Source organism: Myotis davidii, unplaced genomic scaffold (assembly GCF_000327345.1).
Source record: "Myotis davidii unplaced genomic scaffold, ASM32734v1 scaffold107, whole genome shotgun sequence".
Classification (NCBI taxonomy): Eukaryota; Metazoa; Chordata; class Mammalia; order Chiroptera; family Vespertilionidae; genus Myotis; species Myotis davidii.
The window spans coordinates 5,428,949-5,452,180 of record NW_006383012.1 but is presented as its reverse complement, the minus strand read 5'-3'; the positions used below and the strand labels follow the sequence as shown (position 1 = coordinate 5,452,180).

The following is a 23,232-nucleotide window of genomic DNA, read 5'->3' as shown; positions in this document are numbered from 1 at the left end:
CCCCTTATATGCTAAAATAAAACCAAAGGAAATGAATAAAAAGTAAAAGGATTGCAATCTTTTCTCAAAAGCCATAGATTTAATGCTATTAGCGGAATGAATTTTTATTATTTGATCCTTCAGTAATGTATAGTATTTTTTCTAGACTCAATACTTTGTTGAGATACAGTCATTTTCATATTGAAGTTAATGAGAATTTTCAGGCAACGAATTCCTTTCTCTTTTCATGTACAAGTATATTCATTTCATGTGTGCCCTGGACCTGGGTCTGGATGTAAGCCTTTGTCCATCTGGGTGGCAAGAAATCCTTTAAGCTGCCCCCCTGTGTGTGGGCATGTTGCTGAGGGAGGTCACTGAGACCCCAACTAAGACCTTGTCAGAATGACATGGGGCTGCTGGGAAATTGTTCCGGAGCCCTCTGAGGGGGAGGGAGGGGTACTGCTTCCCTTCAAGGCCATGTCCTGATTGAGCACTTGAAAGTTTTCATCTGTCCTGGTCACGGTTCTAATGTCAGTAACCTTCAGAAATTCCCCCTTCTCCGTATCCCTCCGTCTCTCCTTCACAGTGTGTGACAGATACGCGATGCCATGATCAGGCTTTCTAAGCATTTTTTCAAGGTCTGCCCTAGTGAAGTGAAGCTGGTGTGGTCCTGATAGCATACCTGTGGTCTGTATAGGGGTGGGGGACGTCTGGCCCACGGGCCATGTAAGGTTCCCCACATCATTTGGTCTGGCCCTGCCAAGGATTTAGGGGCGAGTTAATTAAATGTTTGGCCACACAGCAGGCTAATCTTTAAGTTGGTAATTTTGTATGGCCCACGAATGACGTGATAAATATCCACATGGCCCATGGTGGAGAAAAGGTTCCCCAACCCTGGTAGAGCACCTCAAGTTATCTACTCCGAAGGTCCTAGATGCCAGGCGAGGATGCAGGCGAGAGAACAGCGCTGCCCCTACCCAGTTCTCAGGATCCTAAGCAGCTCTTAGCCACCCAGGGAACACAGACAGGGGTGGGGTCTTTTTCCTGTGCCAGCAAAATAAAATTAGACTTCCAGGGGGAAGATGTGCAGCTTTAAAAAGTAACAAGACTCTGTCCCTTACACATCAGTCCTTCTTTTCAAGGTTCCTGCAATGACTGGCACTTTTTGGACATGTGCTTCCGAGGTTCTGGTTTGTCAGTTTTTAAAAACAGCCGGTTTGGGGTCTAAATGATGTGCCCGGTACTGGCTGACCCATAGCTGGTGGCATCCTAATCCGGGGGGGTGGGGGGTGTCTTGGTGACCATTCTTTCTCTCTAAGGCCCTTCATTCTCAGAGAGCGCCTCTGTACCAACCTGAGCCTGGACATCTGCAAATTCTCCCCACTTGCCTAACCCTTAGCAGGAGCTTCCTTAATCCTTTTGCCTTCCTCCCTTTTCAGACTCCTGATGAATGATCTTGACCCCCCTTCCCCCATCCCCCCCTTGCCTGGTCCCTGCTCCTGTGTTAATTTCTGTTCTTCTCTTCTGTTTCCATCTCGCCCGCCCCGCCTCCTTGCCGCCCAGAGCTGCTGTCTCCTGGTGTGCAGAGGTTGTCCTACCTGCGCACCAGCAGCCTCAGCTCCGCACACAGCGACTCCCGCCCCAACTCCCCCTTCCGACACCACTTCATCCCCCAGGTCAAAGGTAAGGAGGCAGGCTTCCAGGCAGCACCGCCTGCTGGAGAGTTATTAGCACCAGGAGGCTAATAAGGCGATCTCCAAGGGTCAGCCCGAGCTCCCCTGGCATGCCTGCCTGTGTGGCGCCTGCACCAGCCGTGCCTTAGAACTGGCATAGCACCTCCCGGTGGAGAAACATGTCACTTCTAAGGGCCCTCGATGAGGAAACAGGAAGTTTGTTTATGACCACAAGATTGATCTAGAACATATATATTACTATTTTGTTTTTCTGTACGTCAAAAGCAAAATATAATATATAGTTGGGGTATTTGCCTGGTTTTAATATGCGATGTGGCTCAGCAAAACCCAGCGGGATTCAGCAACAGATATTCAAAAGCCATCCTAATGGTGATGAGCCGCTTAACCACTTACCGATATTAACAACGTTTAGACCGTATAGAAAACATCGACGGTGAGGGAACTTAAATGTCTAGGTGTGAGCCGACCGAGTCATCTTCTGTTGGCCTGCCCTGGTGTCTGCATGATGGAGGAGCGAGGCTTTGCCTTCTGAACTCTGTTCCTGTCTCCCATTCCTGCCCGTCCCCTTTATGGCATTCCTACTGTTTCCTTCATTGTCCTTGAAGCTTCTGTAGCAGCCCCCCACGGGGCTCTGTTCCCCTCCACCGGCTGGGGAAGCCAAGAGCCCCAAAGGAATAAGGCAATAAACAAGTGTGCACTCCCACAAGGAGGCTAATTCTTTCCATAGCCTTGATTTAAACCAATGAAAGGAGCTAAAAGGGGAGGAGCAGGCAAGCACAGATGTGGTCAGGGGTTTGAGCCAGTCCTGAAGGATTCTTACCTGGTTCCAAGTGCTTGTGTCACTAACGCTTCTGTTGTGTAGCCTAAACGCTGTTGTATTTGAAAGATCGCTTGCAGTCTACTCAAGCTATTTCTTTTTTGCTCACTTGGATTTTTGAGCATCTGAGTCCTAAAATACAGATGTTTTGTGCTGATCAGCATGTAGTCATTGTATGTGTGCTAGGCTGGCATTTTCTGTGCCGTGAAAATAACATTGCTGACATGCTTATTGAAGACACACTATTTGCCATTAACAAAGAGACCCGTCTTTTTTGGTAGATGCAGCACTTTCTAAAATTCTCAAGATTATTTAAAGTGGTCTTGGAGAGAGAGAGAAAACTTTTTTTATATAGATGAAAGATGATACTTTAGACAAGTTTATAAAACCATAAGAAAGTATTGAAGAAACTTCAAAGATGTATTTTAAAGAGACTTGAATATAGGAGCCCCTGGCCAAATCAAGATTTTGTTTGTTTTTAATACACCAGGGAAAATACATTTTTAATTCATTGAGATGTAAACGGCCTTGTTTGGTTATGTTTCCTCTTTCTGAAGAGGTACTTTTCGTAGAAAGAAAAGGGCCGTGTGCCCTGTAAGGTTATACAAAGTTTGTACAAAAGCACCTCACAAAGTCTCCTATACCTTCTGTCTGTGAGCAGCCTTAGGAGAGATGGATGGCCCACCCATAGGGACGCTGGAGTCCTGGGTGGGGTACTCTCTCTGTCACTAGCCAGTGTGGGACCTCGGGTGTTGGCTTGACTTTGAGTGTTACTCGCCTCACCTGTGAAACCTCTCCCAGGTCACTAGAGCGTGTGAGGTCAAGTGCCCCGGTGTGTGTAAGCACCGAACTCAAGTGAGTCTTCGGTGCCCCCTGGGCGTGGTGCTCTTAAAGCACTTTCCGTCTTCCTTTCGCTCTTCACAGCATCTGTGACGTAGGCCCAGAACGGAGATGGAGAGCTGCGGCCCTGGGTCGGCGACCCAGCCAAGGGCTCACAGCTGGCAAGTGGCAGCTCCAGGACCAGACCCCAGGCCTTCCCATCCCTCACTCAGATGAGGTGTGTGCATTTCAGTACAAAGTAGATACAGAGTTTCCCTCTGATTGTCCACCTCTTCTTCACTGGAAAATTGAATTCTTACTGAGGGTAAGACAGACAGCTACTTCAGTCATGTACATTACAAAATTAGCAATTTTTTTATTTTTTAATAGAAGTATCAACTGGTTCTAAAAATTACAGCACCTCTGTGTGTCTAAGTGGGCCTGTATTAAAAAAAAACATGGATATACTTTTCTGTTTTCAGTCTGAATTTGAAGTTTTTGACACAAGTATTATGGATTTAAGTGATAAACGACATTAGGCTAAGAGGGGTTAGCATGACCCTGAACTTATACTTAAAAACACCTGGTAATCTCCCATTTTTCTTTTCACTGCACATATACCTATAGCTTGTTCATATGACAGAGTCTATAGAAAATAAACCAGAAAATATAGAAAATGTAAAAGATAATGTACATCACAGTATATGCTCAGTTTTAAAAGTCGATGAGCTTTTCACCGAACTACAAAATGAACCATGGAGAATTTGTACAGTAACTATAAAAGCCTGGTATCGTTGCATGGCTAAATTCTGATTCTCCAGAGAATTACTTCTTGGTTGTTATGAAAAAACATCTACCCATCCACATGGAAGGCCTCTCCTGCTTCTGGAAATTCCCACGTGGAAGAAACTCATGGCCATCGAAGAAGCACGTGGACAGGGCACCCCAGGTTCCCACGACCCTCCATTGGAACGGTTCCTTTCCTCTTGGAGCTTGTGTTGTGGTCTCAGGGGAGTTTTGAAAACAAATGTTAGCTGGAGAGCTTGAGGCCCCGGGTTAGGATGACCATCCGAGGAACGTGCAGCTAGAAGGGAGGGCCCTTCCACCCTGGCAGCCTGAAGCCCAGCCCCCCAGGGCCCAAGCCCACTTCCTGGTCCTTATCTGTCATGCATGTGGCCCGGGCCCCGGGGTCTGCGGAGCTGAGGGTGCCTGCACGGGTGTAAAGCTGAGATGCGCATCACGGGCTGGCTCTGTCTCAGTGGCTTCCCCGTCCCCTTCCTGTAGCCTCTGTCTCGTTTCCTGTGTCTTCTTTTCTGTCTTCTGACCTTCCTTGCAGCCTCATTCTGGTCTGTCATTGTTGGGTCATTTGGGCAAGTGCATGCCTGGAGAATTGGAATCTTCACTCTGTTTGGATCTGTTTGTGCTGTGCTTTCTGCGTTTCTCTTCCCTCCCTTTGAAATACTGTGAGACATTACGTTCTGTGTCCACGAAATATATCCATCAGATGAGTGGCTCTGGCTCAGGCAGGGATTGGACACTCGCTGAAGGGAGCCATGACACTATTGAAGCTTTAGACAGGGACTAGCGATCTGGGAACTGTCATGAAATTCTAGATGCTGCCAACTTTCAGGAGCCAATCCAAGGATTCATGTGAAGGAACAAAATGGCTGGGAGTGCGCTATATACAATATTATGTGATAAATACTCTATTACATCATTTGTCAGCAGTGCCTTCACTCTGGGCTGATAGGTGATGATGATGACGATACCTTCATATACACTATTTCATCTGCTGCCTCATACATTACTTACGTAATAAACTAAGCACAAAAATAGCCTTTTAGGGCCTCATCGGTTATTTCCTTCCAGGATAGAGTTAAAAGTTTTATCACTTGAAGGTAGGGCATTTAACCTAGCAAAGTTGGAAATAGGCCTCATCTTGAGAATATTTCTTTTTCTTTGAAAAATGACAAAATTTTGTCATGCCTTTGGTATTCCAAGGGTGAAGCACGTGGTACCTAGCAGCACTGTGTATGCTGAGCCCTTATTCCAATGAGCCCTCATGACGTGAGGAAATCATATGGTACAGAGTCGCTCAGATGACATGTTGCTGAGTCTCTCTTTACCTTGCTTTAAACTTTTGTGGGAGATTTATTTTATTTTATTTATATATTTTTATTGATTTCAGAGAGGAAGGGAGGAGAGATAGGAACATCCATGATGAGAGAATCATTGGTTGGCTGCCTCCTGCACGCCCCCTACTGGGATCAAGCCTGCAACCCTGGCATGTGCCTTTGACCGGAATCGAACCTGGGACCCTTCAGTCGGCAGGCCAATGCTCTATCCACTGAGCCAAACCAGCTAGGACTGTGGGAGGTGTTAAATGATTATAGAGTTAAATCTACTTACAAAGACTTGAACACATGAGGGCTTTTTCTAGGAACTAGAAAGGTCAATGGTAGCTGAAGATATGCAGCCAAATAAAGAACTGTGCCCAACTGGTGCCAGCGTTCGGCTGGCATGCACCCCCTGGGAGTTCAGAGAGTCGTGGGCCGCATCCGAGAAGGGATGGGCTTCTACGGCCACTTGCCAGCAGAGCACCTTCATGAAGGGAAGATGTTTCATAGTCAGGCAAATGCCAGTTCCAATAACATGCAGATATTTGTGGGTGCACATGACTCCGGCTAATAATTATCAAAACAAATGTAATGGTGTTTCTTGTGATTGGACATGATAGCCCACACCTGCGCAGACATTTCCCTGAAGTGGCTGATGTTGTACAAGTGCAGGGAGGCTAGAGGCAGCAGGTGCAGGGCAGGAGCAGTGGGGTTCAGAAGCAATAGCACCCCGTGCGTAGGGTCTGCAGGATGAGTCTTCAAAAAACCAACCTCAAAGAAAGCAAGAAAGTTGAGTGTCTCTAGAACTTCTTTGGAGAAGAGCCCATAAGAAGTATCCTGTTTTTCAATGATGGGTCACTCTTCTGGATAATCCCTAATGTTTAGAGGAGTCAAGAATTCCCCTGAAATGAAACAGTTAAATTGGGGTTATTGAGGATCAGCTCTAATGGGAACATTATAAAAACGGGGTGCGATTGTGATCTCATCGCTGCCTTTAATGAAGACAAAGATGGTGCCATCCCTGCAGTGGTGCTCACCACATTAGGCCAGGAAGAGCTGCCGGGTTAGTTCGTTGGCCTCCTTAAATCGTTCATCACAGACATTTGCTGGGCACTCGCTCTGGCCAGGCGCTGTGCTGAGCACACAGATGAATGAGACCGAGTTTGAATTCTTCCTTAGATTTAAAGTGGGATTGTCTCCTAAACATAAAGCATAGTCTCCCTCCCCTGCTTGCTTCTACCTGTGTTAGTAATACTCACTTTTTTCCAGACAGGAACTGGTTGCTTCTTTTTAGGAGAGTGATAGTAAATGAGATAGCGTTTTTTGAAATGAGTTTTTGAATACATCGCAGTTTAGAGTGAAGAGTCATAATTTTTAGAAGCTAATGTCTGACTTAAATAGTAAAGTCTAATTATAATATATTGGGAGCTAGATGCTTAAGTGACTTGGGGGAGAGGGGGAGACAAAAGTTTCAGAATATGATAACCAAAAACTTAGAATATTTATTTGAGCCAGTTAAATTCAGGTTTCACACAAATATCGTACTGCCCATTTGGTACAGACCTGTGCTCTGGTTACCTAAAATTGCACATGTTGAGAGATTAAAACTATGAAATGTGTTGTTTTGAAACTCCAGCAGTTGACACCTTTCATTTTCTGCTGGCCAGATTTAGAACAGTTTGGCCTAACTGAGGAAACTGGCTTTTGTACATCTAAAATTAGTACAATGTTATATGTCAACTATGTCTCCTTTTTTAAAAAAAATTCAAAAGATGGTAGAAAAAATCAGCTCTTGCTATATATTTTTTAAAAATCTATGATTTATTTTAAGTTGTCCTCATTAGATAAATTAATCTTCATCAAAATTTAAAACTTCTGCTTTAAAGGGCTTTAAAGAAAGTAAAAGACAACCCACAGAATGGGAGACAGTTCTCCCTTCACCCCTGCAGTTCGCGTGGTCAGCAGGGAGGGCGGAGGCAGTGGTAGCTCTCAGGGCTCCTGCAGCCACGCCCAGCGTCCTCTCCACACCCCTCCCCCTTCTCCTCCAAAAACACCATGCTTTCCAGCCAGTGGCCAGTCCTGTTGCTCCCGCCCACTGTGACCTCCCATGCCTCCTTCCTTAGGACGCTCCAGCCTTCTGAAATCTGAGCGTCCCCACCCTCTGCCCACCACCCACCTGGCGAGCGTACTCTGCCGTGTCCCGCGCAATTCTCATATTTTTTCTGTCGCTTTCCTGGGGAATTGATGGTGCACACCTTTCTCTGAGTGTCATAATTTTTTCATATGCCTCTGAATACTATAGCAGGGTATTATATTTTGTGTCTTAAGTCTGACTCATTAGGTGGACTCTGGGCCCTGGAGGGCAGGGACTAAATCTCCTTTATCTACTTACCCTCGCTCATAGCTCAGGGCCCAGCCACCCCAGGAGTCCAGTTATTAGAGTGGGTGGTGCCTCCTCTTTGTAGAGAAAGATGGAGAGAGGTATGCGTGGTCCCACAGTCCCTGGAAGAAATGGGCCTGCCTCATCTGGTGTATTTCAAAGAGGAAACAGAAACACAAGCTGCGGTGAAGGCATTTGGGTTGCTCAGGGCAAGGCCCAGTGACCACACAGGCTCCCGGGCGTAGCCTTTCTTCAGAGAAATGCAGTCCAGCCACCAGCCTCTGTCGCCACGCCTGGAAGGCTTGTGTTTGGGTTGTCTGTCCCACTCCTTCACACGCGTGGGATCTAACCATCTAACAACTGGTCCTGAACCATTTCCCGGTGCCTTTCCATTCCTCGTACCGAACGCCCCATCCGATCAGCGCCCTGCCTGCACACAGCTCAGCCCCATGCCTTGGATGACGTGCCCCGCTGCTCCCTGCTTTACCACCGTGACCCGAACTCACACCTCTCTTACGGGAAGCTAAACCTGATCCCCCCCTTGGCCAGCCACGTTGCTACGTTGAGTTTGTTTCTTTCGTTCCTCCTTTTTTGACGTACCTCCTCCCCGTTGGTGGTTTTGAAGTTTTATTACGCTCGCTCGGTTTCCTTGATTGCTGTCCCTTCTCTCATTTTGTTTTCTCCATTCTTCTCATTGGAGGCAATGAGCCGTCCAGCGGCCGGAACTCCCCTCTCCCCCACCGGCCAGACAGCCGCCCTCTAACTCCAACTTACGCTCAGGCCCCTAAACATTTCCATGTTCCAGGTAGGAGCTGACGCGGTCTATGTCATGGTGTCCTGTCGCAGTGTAGAATGTAGCCTTGTCACCTCTGTCTCGTCTCCATTGCTCACGCTCTTTACATTGGGGTGTACAGTTGGCAAACCCTAAATTGCAGGATCTGACCCAGGGGGCCTTTCAAAAACGTTCTGTGTGGAACGCCAGGATGACATTGAAGGGTTCCGTTTTCCCAAGTTATTTTTGAAGGGGTGTGGGAGGCAGAGAGTGAAGGAATGAGGGTTTGAGTTGTGTTGTTTTTACTAAAATTTTAATTTCACCTTTATATCAGCGGCTCCTAAGATATTGCGCTGTGGCTTGGTCATGGACTAATGAGCACAATGGCGATGCAGTGACCTCCTTGTTCTAAAGATGGGACCACAGCGACACTGAGTGCTTTTCTTTTTCCTGTTTCTCCAACGTGGAGACCCTTCCCCTGGGCTTTTCTGAGCGGAGTAAAACGGTCTCTCTAAGCATGTCCCTCACTAACCACCCCCGGAGCCGCAAAGGGATCTTGCAATTTAGGCCTGGTGCTGCCAGCTTCGCTCTGCGGTCGCAGCACCTGTGTCACAGCACGAACAGTCACTGGCCACCGGAACTGGGAAAATCAGAACCCGCCGGCATCGTCATGTTTAGGCTCAGCCCCGTTTGCAAAGGCAAGATTGGCCATCCGAAGTCCCGGCATCATTTTTCCGTGGGAAGCACATTGTTTTGCTTCTTTTAGTTCCCGGAAGTGGTTTAATACATGACCCATTATGTTCATGCTAGTGTACATAGCTGGGATCTGAAATCGGGTTTTTTCCTTTTGCATTCCAAACTGACCTAATAAAACAGAGGAAACGTCATTGAGATTCATTCCCCTAAGCTAGGATTGCCTTTCTTAAAAGTGCCATTGAACCTTGAAAATCAATGTTACGCAGTTGAGCGACCCCCCCCCCTTTTTTTATTCATGAAAAATGCCCCACCAAGATGCAGTGCCCAGGGTTCTGGAGAAACAAAGCTTTTGACATTTCCTGAGTATTTGTGCTCAAAGTGAAATGACAGCATAATCAAACGGGGTCCTGTGTAAATATGTGAATAATATTTGGCATCTCACTCTTTAAAAAAAAAAAAAATGGCCTCTAGGAGTTAGGCAAACATCCTGGTAGTACATCAGACTAGTTTTGCCCATACAAAGTGTTTCTGTGTTTAAAGAAATTACTCCTAGTTTTTCTACATTGCTTTCCACTGTTCCATTCATTAGTTGAGAAGGAAATTGAGCCACTGGTATCTACTGGGAGCTCAATTTCTAGACAGTAGCATTTTGGGGATTTTCTCCAAACTGGTTATGTCTTCCTCACCGTAGAGTATTCCACTGCTTGCATTTCTTCCTGTGTTAGTCCCACTTTTAGTGAAATGTGTATTGGAAATAAATGGCCCGTGAATTAATGACATCTCTATATATGCTAAGATGTATTACAAAGGATTTCACATCACTTAGTGTAGTGATTCGCTCATTCCTGTAATTTCTGCTCCCAGTAACACCGCTCTTTGTAATACAAAAGTTGGCCGTCTGGGTTGTATTTGTTCAAGAGTCTTCAGTTTGGTTTGCCTCTTGCTTGTTCTGTTTTTCCCATCGCGGAACTGGTTCCCATACTCACACACCTTTGCTTTTCATTTCCACAGATCAAGGGATCAACATTTACCGAAAACCACCCATCTACAAACAGCATGGTAAAACCCGCTTCCTCCGCGTTAGCTTTTAAGTAGCAGCGTCTGCTGAACTTCTCTTTGCTGTCCTCTGAAAGGGCTTAGCAGCTGCTGCTTTCGAGAATCAAACCAGGGTGCCCAGCGAATTGTGCCCTGATGTCCTCCTGAGATGCAAACAGTGTGAAATTGGGGTTTCTAGAGGGAGGAGGCGTAGCGTGGTCAGGAAGCTCCTAGCTCATTTCTGAGCCCATCTAACCACGTATGGTGCCACTCATTGAGAAGGGGTAGGACTAGCCACACAATCACTCACAAACACCCTAACAAGACGTGTTTGTTTTTTCTCTGCCATTTAATAATTTAACCAACCTCTATAACTATTTTGACCAGCTTACAATTTAGCTAATTAAAACTAGTGAAAGCCAGCTTTCCGGAACAATTAATTTGACGAAGCCCTATCAGCTTGGCTGTCCAGTTCCCTGGTTTCTTCTGTAGCATGAAGACATCTGTGCCCGGTGATGGAGTGGACGGGATGGAGTGGATGGAGTGACCCGGAGTCCTGGCCCTCGTCCCCGCTCCTCACCTCAATGGCTCTGTGATTTAGGCTGTCATGGACACAATTCCCCTGTCCCTCCGTTTTCTCCAATCTGTGAGTTAGGCTAGTTTGTCTGTGAAATGCCTGCAGGCCAAGAATCACTGCTGTGGATTTAGAGTGGGGCTTTCCTTGTCTGGGAGTATGGAATTTTGAAGCCCAGGTAAATCAGACACCCCCCCACCCCACCCCCATTAGGTCTCTCAATATTTTTTTTAAATATTGCTGCCTCTCCTCTCCCTTACCATGGTCAGGTCCAGGACCTAGTGACTTCTTTTTTTAAAAATATATTTTATTGATTTTTTACAGAGAGGAAGGGAGAGAAATAGAGTTAGAAACATCGATGAGAGAGAAACATCGATCAGCTGCCTCCTGCACACCCCCTACTGGGGATGTGCCCGCAACCAAGGTACACGCCCTTGACCGGAATCGAACCTGGGACCCTTCAGTCCGCAGGCCGACGCTCTATCCACTGAGCCAAACCGGTTTCGGCGAGGTCTCTCAATATTTATCTGCCACCAATCTTGGTGAATGGATTCTTCTAAAGCCAAGATAGGTCTTTAGGTGATTTCAGAAAATTATACACAAATCGTGCCCGGAAATTTGAAGGCTGCCTTTAAAAGGTAATTGACATTAATGAGTCCTTAAGGATTAGGATGACATGGAAAGCAAACAAAGTCAGAAAAGCACAGGGGGACATATTTAGGCCTACATTCTCGGGGGGGAAAGAGAATTTATGTATTTTAATGTTTGTGGAATTACGACTTTCTTCTTCATTCTGTTTTTTTTTTTCATTTATTTAAGATTTTACACCACATGCTTGCTTTTTTAAGTTTGTTAACATTGTTTTTGTTTTTGTTTTTTTTATGGTTTAATGTCTTGTCACCCACTCATTAACATATGAATGTTTACTGACTTCACCAATTCTAATGAGTAAGTACTGTTTGAAGTCACACTTTTTTTTTCTTTTCCAGATTTAAGAATAAGATTCTCAGTTAGATTGATCCATTTAGAGTCTTTTGAAATACTGGAATCTTTAGGCCCTGCCGCTCTAAACAAAAATAATCAAATGACTAAGACTAAGGATGGAATAATGTAAGATGATTTATTTGGAAGGGATTAATTGGCTTCTTTTCTTGAAATTTACTTTGACTTTCCTCTTTTCCTTCAGACCGTTATAATTAATTAATCAACTAGAGTAGCACAACCAAAGCAGCACCTCCCAAAGGCCATTCTGCAGAACAGGCAGTCCATGCAGTGGAAACGGGTCCTCCAGAAACCTGGTGTCCGCCCTGGTGCATTTGGAAAATGCTAGGTTTAGAGGAAGGCACGCTTTTTTTTCTTTTTTGTGATACAGAACTCAGCCTTTACTGCGCTAACACATTCTGCTCTTCTTTAAGAAGAGGGTATTTATGCAGTGCTTTCCAGCCTGAGTTTTTTTTTTTCTCATGAGGTTAATGATTCAGAGAAACACTCCTCCAAGCCTAGCCAAGGCCATGTTCCTTATTATTGCAAAGGACGACCTTGGTCAAGTCACTTCAGCAAATTGAGACCTGGAAGTTTTCAATAAGAATGAGGACTGGGAGCTGACGATTCAAAGAATTGTATCCAAATTCAACAAGCTGAGAGCCCTGGGAGAGAGGACGTTTTACCTAAAGCAACATAAATATTTTGAAATGTTTAGTAACAGCCCAGGTCACTTGGCAGAAGTAGGATCTGAGCATTTCTCCCCGCTTGCTGGGCTCCATCTCTGATTAGATTTGGGGCTCTAAGCCGCCGACGCTTCCTCTAAGCAGAGCCATTCAGAGCCCTCTGCGAGCCGGGTGCTGCCAGTCTGGCCCCTGTGGTTTAAAGTTGGGTGATTCACTTGTGTGTGCAGACCCTTTTCTCCTGGGACTCAAGGACCCATGTACAAGGGCCCCCAAAACAATGGATATACACCTTCACAGCTGATAGCTCAATTTTGAAGGTTATAACTGCCTTTATCATTATTTGAAGTGTGTGTGTACATTTTTGGGGGGAGGGGGACACCCCATATAGTATAGAAGTATTACAATGAACTGGAGCAGTATATTTGTGGCTAAGAAGCCAAAAGACAGCCAGCCTGCTTATGATTAACAACTGCAGTCAAATGACAGTATCGTGCTTTTAACTCAGCTCTTTAATTTCAAGTGACTAATTCAGATGTCTAATTGCTCTAGGAGTTTGTCCCAATAGAAATTTCTAGGATGCTGGGAATGTTCTATAACTGTTGTCCAATACAATAGGCAGTGATCACATGTGGCTATTGAACACTTAAAATGTGCAACTGAGGAACTGAATTTTAGTTTAAAAAATTTTTTTCATTTAATTTTTTTTTTTTTAAGCCTCACCCGAGGATATTTTTCCATTGAGTTTTAGACAGAGTGGAAGAGACAGGGAAAGACAGAGAGAAATATCCATGTGAGAGAAACACATCGATTGGTTGCCTCCTGCACGAGCCCCAACCAGGGCACAGGCCGGGGAGGAGCCTGCAACTGAGGTACGTGCCCTTGACTTGAATTGAAGCCAGGACCCTTTGGTCCACAGGCCGACGCTCTATCCTCTGAGCCAAACCGGCTAGGGCTAAGTTCATTAATTTAATGTAAATTGCCACGTTGCTAGTATTGGATAGCAGGCTCCAGAGCAGATGTAGAACAGGTGTAAAATAAAGCTTTGTTTCTGATGGAGCATCCAACGAGCTGAGCTGTCACTGGGCACCACTGATGGGTGATGGATTGATAATGGCGATAAGCAGAGCTGTCTGGAGTGGAAACCTTTGCCAGAGAACAAGACCCTGTGAGTGGGTTGACCACCACGGCCTTGCAGACCGGTAGCTAAGCTCCCCCTGATTCCGCCTAGATGCAGCTGCCTTGGCAGCCCAGAGCAAGTCTGCAGAAGACATCATCAAGTTTTCCAAGTTCCCAGCAGCGCAGGCGCCAGACCCCAGCGAGATCCCAAAGATTGAGACGGACCATTGGCCTGGTCCCCCCTCACTTGCCGCCGTAGGTATGCGACTGTTACAGCTAAGCCAAATGGGCAGGTTGCTAGGAGATCTCAAAGTGCCATGCTTAAAAATATGCCAGGTTTTTAAGACAAGTACGACCAAGAAGAGGTAGGATAGTGGGAAGAACTAATGCAATATTAATGTGTGTGCAAAATGCTTCCAAGCTACCAACACCCCATCATCAGAGCCTTGCTCTAACCAAATCACCAAGGTGCAGAACTGGTCTAAAACGGATGATGCGCACGGACCCTCGGAGTCATTACCGCTAAGTCGGTAACTCTTTTGAATGCCGTTGAATCAAAGCCTCTTGGCAAGAACATTGTTCTATATAATTAGAAGTCAGCTGGTGAATTAACCGAGGGTCCATGGAAGCATGGCTTCTTTCAAATTTGTTTTAGACTATTTCTGCTTGTAACTGCAGTTCTCTTAACAGCTAATCTTAACCCTGAGCACTTTCACTTTCCTTATGAGATCTCGTTCTCCGTTTCTAAGGAGGGCTACTACAGAGTCACGCGTTCTGAAATGACGCATGTAAAGTTACGTGATTTTACATCCTTCATGTCCATGATTCTGTGCTCCGATGTCACATTTCAGCTGCTTCATTCTTTGCTTTGAACCTCAAATGTATGCTCGAGAATTGTGTCTATGTCTTTCTTTACTGTTTTGTCAGTAGTGAAATCACTTGGCCTAAAAAGTGATGTTAAGCAAACTCAGACGCTAATACTAAAAGTTTAGTGAGTTGGACTTACAAATGTGACTTTCTTATCACATTTCTGTTGACAACCTAAAAGGCCTTCAATTTTCCAAAATTTCCAAATTGTTTTCCTCATGCTATTTTTTTATCAATTTACTTTTGGAATACCTATTCCAAGCACTATACTATGTAGATTTTAAAGCAATGTATACGTAGGAAGGAAACCCATCTTGGGTTCATCACTCACAAGTATTCTCTACATGATGTCGCCTTGAGATATAGCTGATTCTTGCAAACTTGTGTTTATTCATTTTTATCAATATAAAGAGAGAATGCTCACCTTGACATTTATGATTTTAGGAACTAAGAGCCAATCATATCAGCTTTTCTCTGCCAGGCAGTTCGGGGGGGCCTTGAGGTTCCCAGTTCAGTCATATTGCTTAGTGGGGTTTCTACCGCAGCCAGGCCCAAAGGGGCCAGGAGAACTAACGTTTTGTTGTTGAAACTGACATGCCTAAATAGTTTAAACCTCTTTGGGGTTCCAGAATGAAGGCAATTTCTGGCCCATTAATCAAAATAAGAAAAACTGAGACGATTAAGGTTTGTTTTGATTAGATTAGCAAGCTTTCCTGTTTCCTCCCACAGTCAGATTATCCAAGCAATTTAGGAAAAACACTCAATATCTTAATTTTCCAACCATTTAGACCGATTCTTCCTTCCCACCCTCTGTCTCCCTTTACCAGGAAGCTTAAAAATTGTACATGACTTGCTATCCTGTACCAAAGGAAGTAGCTTTTTAGCTCTATTGCTGTAGTGAGAATTTTTATTGAGTTTTGATCAGTAGAAAGCTTTTTATAATCATTGTTCAAAGGGCTGAGAAAAAGGAAGCATTAGAGACCCATCCTACATAAAAAGCATACTTGTTATTGAGTTTATTAAGGGTGAAGACAGAGTGATATTATTATGGCAACCTATCTATTCAGCAGAAGAGGAAACTATAAGATTTTAAACCTTGTCATAAACGAGTGACTATTTAAAAGCATGTGGATGAATTTAGATGTCTCTCTATTTGAAAATTGACCTCAGGGACATTGAAATAAGTGTAGATGCTCCTCCTACTTACTACCGAGAGCTCTAACCAGGGAGGACTCGGACCCCATCGCAGTGGCAAACCCGAGCTTTAATTGAGCAGACCAATTATCGGGAGGCCAAATCCAGGCTTCCCCGGATCCCACATTCAACCCGCTTGTCAAACAGACCCGCTGTCTGGAGAAAGCAGCCAAGTAGCGCTGAGCTGGCGGTAGACTCCTTTTTCTCCTGGTGCTGTCCACTCATGGTCAAGACCACTGCCGACCGTGGCGGCCTGGCCAGTTGAGCCCAGGTGGACTAGTCCCGCCCGATGCCCCTGCCATGCGGCTAATGTGAGAAGTTGTCTTTGCTGTGGAATTAGGAGCTGACATGAGACGCAGATCTAGTGGCAGAGAGGAAGACGATGAGGAACTCCTGAGACGCCGGCAGCTTCAGGAAGAGCAATTAATGAAGGTTGGTCCTTAAACTACTTCGCTGCAGTCTTCAATTCAGTTCTCTCCCATCCATATTTCTGGAGTGACCACTATGGGCAAGCCACCAAGTGGTCCCAGCCCTCAAGGGGCCTTCTAGTGATTGTCATACAACAGAGTACTGAGTGGGTGCTGGAAGAGGTGACCTGAAGGCTGGAGGTCAGAGGGCCGTGTGATGGTGTGGGCTTTTGCAAGGAGAGTGAGACCCTGAGCGGGCATGTGAGTGTGGTGCCTGTGTTGAAAGGATGCCGAAGGGCCCAGTAGAGCCAAAGTGTACGCCAGGTTGTTGAACACCTTCCTGCCCTCGTGCAGGCTCTCCTGAAGGAATTCCCTTGGGATTGAGCCTTTCTCCAAGTCTTTCCTCGGGACTCATGGGACCTTGTGTGTGTATCTGGGCCAGGGGAGAGGGGATGAAATAGACTGCCTCTAAGAAGCCCTCGTGGGCTTCTCTCTTACATGGGCCTACAGCATCCAGAAGACCAAGAGAAAGGCAATTGTAGCCTGGGGAGGAGGGGCCAGGGCATTATAAACTCTCCCTCCAATGAGGAACTGCTGAATCCCTTCCAATGACATTTTCCAAAGATGCTTAATCACATGGGCAATGCACATGATGCGAGTTATATGAGAAGATAGGATGCAGAGTTGCATTTATAGTATGATCCCAGTTTTGTATAACATGTGCCTAAACGTACTGGATGGATATAAACCACAATGCAAATGGGTGTCTCTGGGTGGTGGGTTATGGGTTACTCTTCTCTGGGTTTTCTAAAATGAGCAAGTCTTACTTTTTTTTCCTTGTTTTTAAACAAATCAGTGTCATTTCTTTTTAAAGGCTACTATTCCCAATGTCCCCTTCCTACATCAAAACTCCACACACACTCACACATGCCTGCTGAGGTCACCTGCTGGCACTTTGGGGGAGAGCGACGGAGGGGGAACACCCTTCTGACGTGGAGCCTGACAGGGAAATGCCAGCCTTGACATTGAAGAGGCTGAGGACTCAAGGTCCAAAACCTGTCTGAGCTCCAGAGGCACCACCAGCCTCTGAGACTATCCATCCAGGCTTTGCCCAAGTCAGCACTTCTCACAGGACCTTCTGAAAAAGAAATTTTTCATGAAAGTAACTGCGGGCTTCCCTTCCATTTTTCTTCTCTTTGTGAATAGCTCAACTCCGGCCTGGGGCAGCTGATCCTGAAGGAGGAGATGGAGAGGGAGCGGGAGAGCCGGGAGAGGGCAGCCCTGTCAGCCAGTCGCTATGATTCTCCCATCAACTCAGGTGAGAGCAGACCCACCCCCTTCCCCGAGCCGACCGCCGGCCACCTGCCTCCAAGGGCCTGGCCTTGACCTTCCGGGAGAGGCAGGGACATTTCTGGTGGAACCAGCAGGGTGTTCTCCAGGGAAGGAAGTGTGGGAAACCCACGCCATGTCAGCGTAGCTTCTAGGCATGTCATGGCTCTTCCTTAAATGTGGGTTTCCTTTCTGCTGCAAGTGGGGTCCCCCCTTAGAGGAAGGACCTTAAGGACACAAGGGTTCAGGTTAGAATAGTCATGAAGAGGGAGGCAGCGTAAAGGGAATTCTTAGAGAGAACAGGAGAGCACAAACTAGACTTTCTAAATGTTGTAATTTTCCATTAATGTGTCCAATACAAAGCTGAAGACTCGTGGTGTTATGTTTGACACTTTGGAAGACATTACCTATATATTGGCTATATCAGGATAGTTTCCCCTGCTTGTATTTGTCAAAAGCCAATTCTCTCTTAGCCCACAGGATTTTTCCTCCCATGATCTGAACTAGTGCCTGCTTTTCTCCCCTTCTGGTTCCTTTAGAAATGTGTTTAGTGTGTACTGTCTGCAGGCATTTTTGCTAAACATTATCTCAATTAATCTTCATGATGTGCCAGTGAAGTAGGTAATATTATTATTATCCCAAATTTGTAGCTCAGGTAGAGGAAGTTGAGGTAACTTACCCAAGGTCACACCACTAATAACTAGCAGAACCTGGATTTAGGCGTCCAGGTATCATACCCCAGAGCCCACGACCTCAACGGGGTGCCCTGCCACCTCTCAGATGCTCGCCTGGCATTGACCTTGGATTGGGTAGTTACTAATCTTCAGAGTCCCAATCAACTCCACAATTATGTTCTGTAAAAATATATCGCACTATACCCACGTGGGTCAGAAAATGAAGACTTAAAAAGATGAAATACTTGCCCAGAGATTCAGAGGCGTTAAGTTGCAGGCCCAGATTCAGGCCCAGGTCTGCCTTCCCCAAAGCCCAGCCATTCGTGAGGCATCCATCCCAGGCCTCCCAGTTGTCCAGTCTGACTGATAACTTAAATGGCTGACTTTCGGGTCAGTGTTTGCCGCATATCACCTGAGGCATGGGCTTATGCATCCAGAGAGTCCTGGGTTCAAATCGTTTCTCGGCTGTTTACAAACTGAGTGACCTTGGGCAAGATCCTTCACCTTTTTTGGCCCCTATTTCTCCTCCTGCAAAATGGAAATAGTAATAGCGTAGTTAGGCTTGTATTGAGGACTCAGAGGTAAAGAATCCCCACCCCATCTCCGTAATATCACCCCCAACCCATTCCCTGCATCACCTAATAGGCTGGTGTTTTGTGAACATTTCAGCCCAATATTATTTGGATTATTTTTTTCTGAATCTTCTATTCTGCAAGGTGGAAGATATGCTGCCAATTTCATTGAAGAATGGGACTTCCTGTTTCCTAACAGTTGCTTTTTTTACCTCTTTCTCGCTTAGCTTCACACGTTCTGTCATCTAAAACCTCGTCTCTCCCAGGCTATGGAAGAAATGGGCTTCACCGGGTAAGGTTTCCCCATCAATCACTTCTGAGTCAGTCGTGGTCGAAGTGCTGACGTACCGCGGGAATACAGCTGATGCGGTGATCTCGGTGTTAGCACATAATGAAAATTGTAATCTCCCTGATCTCCTAGTAAATCACTTGGAATTATGGGCAAAATATTTCTTTTGAAAGAAAGGGAAATTGACTTTGGATAACAGAATAGCCTGTGTAAGTTTATGGGAAGACTAGGTTAAGTAATAGGGTGGCAAATATTTCTGCAATCAAGCAAAACACAATTATTAGAGCCTTTATCTCTGCTGTAAAAAATATATATATAGGAAAGCCCAGCTGGGGTGGCCCAGGAAGTCAACGGTTCAATGCCCGGTCAGGGCACATGCCCAGGTTGTGGGCTTGATCCCCAGGAGGGGGCATGCAGGAGGAACCGATCAATGATTCTCTCTCATCAATCTCTATATCTCTCTATTCCTCTCCCTTCCCCTCTCTAAAATCAATAAAAAATATTTTTTTAAAAAATATATATAGGAAAGTTTTTTGCTACCTCCCTCCCCACAACACATGGAGTAAATGTAATTGTATAACTGTGTGGAGAGATGTTTTATTATGTATCAGCAAGAGGTACTTGCTTACCGAGGACCTGCTGAGTAGCGGCATTGATTGTACAACCAAAAATAAAGAGATCTCATGAAAGTAGAAGAAGTAGAAGGAAAATCGTGAGCGCCTAGGAATTCAGTTTGGGAAGAATTCTTAGGTTTTGCAAATCCTTCCTTTTCACCTGACTCCCAAACGATCACTGTGCAGTCGGTTTTCTAATACTGTGTTTTTTCTCCTTTCAGCCCGTTTCTACAGACTTTGCTCAGTACAACAGCTACGGGGACGTCAGCGGGGGAGCGCGAGGTGAGGGTGCTGCGGCCACACTGGCTGACCATGGCTGCGGTCGGGCACAGGCCGTGCAATGACAAGCACATCCGGGGTTCATGCTGCCTTACGTTCTGAAGTGGGATCCCACCCACACTCCGCGAGCTAGCAGAGCGTTTGTTAACATTTCGAAGGATCGCTAGTGCCATGAGACCAGGAGAAGTGAGTTTGTAATCGCTTCTGCTGAGCACTCAGACCCTTGGAGATTCAGTGATGGATGGGCCTGCCTTCCAAATGTATACAGCTGAGCCTGGCTGGTGTGGCTCAGTGGGTTGAGCAATGTCCCATGCATCAAGAGGTCATGGGTTCAGTTTCCGTTCAGGGCACATGCCCTGATTGCAGGCCCAATCCCCAGTAGGGGGTGTGCAGGAAGCAGCCGATTGATGATTCCCTCTCGATGTTTCTATCTCTCTCTCCCTCTCCTTTCCTCTCTCTCTAAAAAATCAATGAAAAGAAAAATCAATGAAAACATTAAAAAAAATGCATACGCTAAGTGAGAGTGAGAGAGAAGCTCTGTGTGATAAGTGCTATGATTGGCGATGCAGAGAGAAGGCAGAAACGCCTTCACGGCGCAAGGGAAAACTTCTGCAAGAAAAGGGTGTTTAACTGATAACTGGAACCTGAGCAGGCATTTCCTGGCTCCAGGGAGGCAGACAGACGCGCACTGCATACCGTACAGAGTCCCAGAGCAGGGAGCGAACGTGGTCATTGGGGAAAGTTTGGGCAGTTGCAACAGGACACAGTCTCGGTATTAATGTTTCCGTGTTTCCCTGCTGACAGTTCCTTTCTCTTCTCTTTGCAGACTACCAGGTACGGAACACTGTCCCTCTTGAGTTGGCCACACCAGCAGAACAGCCATGTTTCAATCCAGATGTGTGCTGCTGCGCCAGGGAAGGGTTTCTGTTGAGAGATGCTGATTTGGGTTGATCTGTGGAATCGTTAGTCCCCAGCTGTGAGAAGCCAGGGGAGCAGGCAGGCCTGTGCACAGGTCCACTGTCCCCTCAGGCGGGGGCCGTGGCAGGAGCCAGGCCAATGTCAGAGCACCGTCTTGCTATGGCCTTGAAGTGTCCTCTCTCGGGGGGATGTGGCTCAGCATCAGGGTCCGCCCCTGTACAGTGTATTTTCCCCTTTTTTTAAATCTCCATCTGTGGATATTTTCCATTGATTTTAGAAAGACAGGAGAGGAGCCGAAACCTGTTTGGCTCAGTGGATAGAGCGTCAGCCTGCGGACTGAAAGGTCCCAGGTTCGATTCTGGTCAAGGGCATGTACCTGGGTTGCGGGCACATCTCCTGTAGGAGATCTGCAGGAGGCAGCTGATTGATGTTTCTCTCTCATCGATGTTTCTAACTCTCTATCTCTCTCCTTTCCTCTCTGTAAAAAAAAAAAAAATCAATAAAATATATTTTAAAAAATATAATAAAATTAAAAAAAAAAGACAGGAGAGGAGAGGGAAGGAAAGAGAGGCACGAGGGAGAGAGAAACATCAATGTGTGAAAGAAACATCCATCAATTGCCTCCTGACCGAGGATCGAACCCCCATCTATGCAGGTGCCGTGACTGGGAATCAAATCTACGACCTTTTTTGGTATACAGCCAAAAGGAAAGAGATGCTTTGGCACCATTCCTTTTTCCTACCACCTAAACCTCAAAAATTATGACAGAGAACGAGAAAAGGAAAAATATGCCAAGAAATGTAAGATAAAAATAAGGAATCAACAATCATAAACTTCGTAAATCTTTTTTATATCCCATATACTTTCATGCTTGGAGCCTAAATTCAGGGACTAGTCACTACAGTTCAGCCAGGCTGTTTCCCCAGCTTGATTAGAAAAGAGCAGTGTTCCTGCTCTTGGGCAGCAAGGATCTCATTTTGGAAAGCCCGTATGATTACGATGCCCGTAGTGATTAAGACGGCATCTCTCAAACGGTGACGAGGATTTGAGACCCAATCAGGAGGATTCGGGAGCCCTCAGGGGCCTCCAGCTGCCCACGCAGCCAAGGGCTCCTCCTTGACCCAGCTTCTCTGTTGCAGACCCTGCCCGATGGCCACCTGCCTGGCATGAGAATGGACCGCGGAGTGTCCATGCCCAACATGCTGGAGCCAAAGGCAAGTGCGGCTGCTCCCTCCCCTCCCCCACGGGGATGCCTAGCCGGGAGATAATCCTAGAAGACACTGCTTTTCTGCCTTTTCCCCATCCTCCATGCCGAGGCCCGCCGGGCTCTAGGCTGGTGCCCTAGACAAGCCATGTCCCACGGCACCTTGCCATCCTTGGCTCGTTTCGTCACCCGAGTCAGCAGCCTCGCTGCGCGTGCTGCCGCAGGCTCACAGGAAGTGCCAGCGGGTCTCCTGGGACCTCGGTACTCATGTGGCCCCTGCCATGAACCCACAAGGCACGCCCAGAGCTGAGGGGCGCCTCGCAGGCTGCTCCAGGTGGGATGACCAGTATGTCCCAGTTTGCCCAGGACTTTCCCAGTTTTTGCACTGAAAGTCTTGCCTCCCAGGACCCTCCTTGGTCCCGGGCAAACTGGGACAGTTGGTTGCCCTGGATCCAGAGGTGTCCAAGGGCCATGCTCCCTGGGGACCCTGGGCACTCGGCTCAGTGTGTCATCCGCCAGAACACTGCTCTGGGTCAGCCTGGCTCCGTGGATTTGTGAGCCAGTTTTAGAAGAAGATTGTTACAGAATATACAAAGGTATCCAGTTCTCTTCTGATGTTTACCGTCATCCCCAGGACTTGGCAAATGTGTCTTCCTCCCCACAATAGAATCCCCAAAGGCACAGGCTACAGGGGGCACCAGGGGGCTGTGGGGCACCTGTGAGAACCTCCGATGTCCTCATCATAGTCTTAGGAGCTCTGTCGGGGAGTCCTAGAGCTTCAGTCGATTCTGTTTGCTAATAAAATGATCCACGGTGTTCTAGAAGAGATGTTTGTCTTCGCTTCTCAGATATTTCCATATGAAATGCTCATGGTGACCAACAGAGGGCGCAACAAAATCCTGCGAGATGTGGACAGAACAAGGCTGGAGGTAAATAAATAAAAATCTAGTCCTAATTGCAGCTCCCTGGGCATTCCCTCCAACTTTCCCCTAATTGGGAAATGTTTCTGTGAAGGCAAAAAATAAAAATAAAAAAAAATTAAAGGACCAATCTCATAATGTAGGTAGAATTTAGTAATATCTTTGGAGAAAAATCCACATTTATACTTAAAAGATCAGTATTAAATACCCCACTCCCCCCTCATCCCCCAGGAAAACCCAGTATGATTTTAGTCCTTTGGAAACTTGGTGTTGCCATAATTATGGCTGGTGGGGTGGAG

General features: G+C 46.3%; 1 protein-coding gene across 2 annotated transcripts in view; it reads left to right on the top strand.

Moving 5' to 3' along the window:
* ABLIM1 (actin binding LIM protein 1) overlaps positions 1 to 23,232 on the top strand; it is a 187,459-nt gene that overhangs the window by 159,374 nt on the left and 4,853 nt on the right. Inside the window, exons 13-22 of one of the 2 annotated variants that reach the window (XM_015557976.1) lie at positions 8,507 to 8,611; positions 10,286 to 10,333; positions 13,785 to 13,925; positions 16,068 to 16,159; positions 17,341 to 17,452; positions 18,937 to 19,001; positions 19,834 to 19,894; positions 20,718 to 20,725; positions 21,949 to 22,023; positions 22,862 to 22,942. In XM_015557976.1, the coding sequence (XP_015413462.1) occupies positions 8,507 to 8,611; positions 10,286 to 10,333; positions 13,785 to 13,925; positions 16,068 to 16,159; positions 17,341 to 17,452; positions 18,937 to 19,001; positions 19,834 to 19,894; positions 20,718 to 20,725; positions 21,949 to 22,023; positions 22,862 to 22,942 (788 nt within the window). The remainder of the gene's footprint in view (positions 1 to 8,506; positions 8,612 to 10,285; positions 10,334 to 13,784; positions 13,926 to 16,067; positions 16,160 to 17,340; positions 17,453 to 18,936; positions 19,002 to 19,833; positions 19,895 to 20,717; positions 20,726 to 21,948; positions 22,024 to 22,861; positions 22,943 to 23,232) is intronic. The other variant, XM_015557975.1, reaches the window with a different exon arrangement.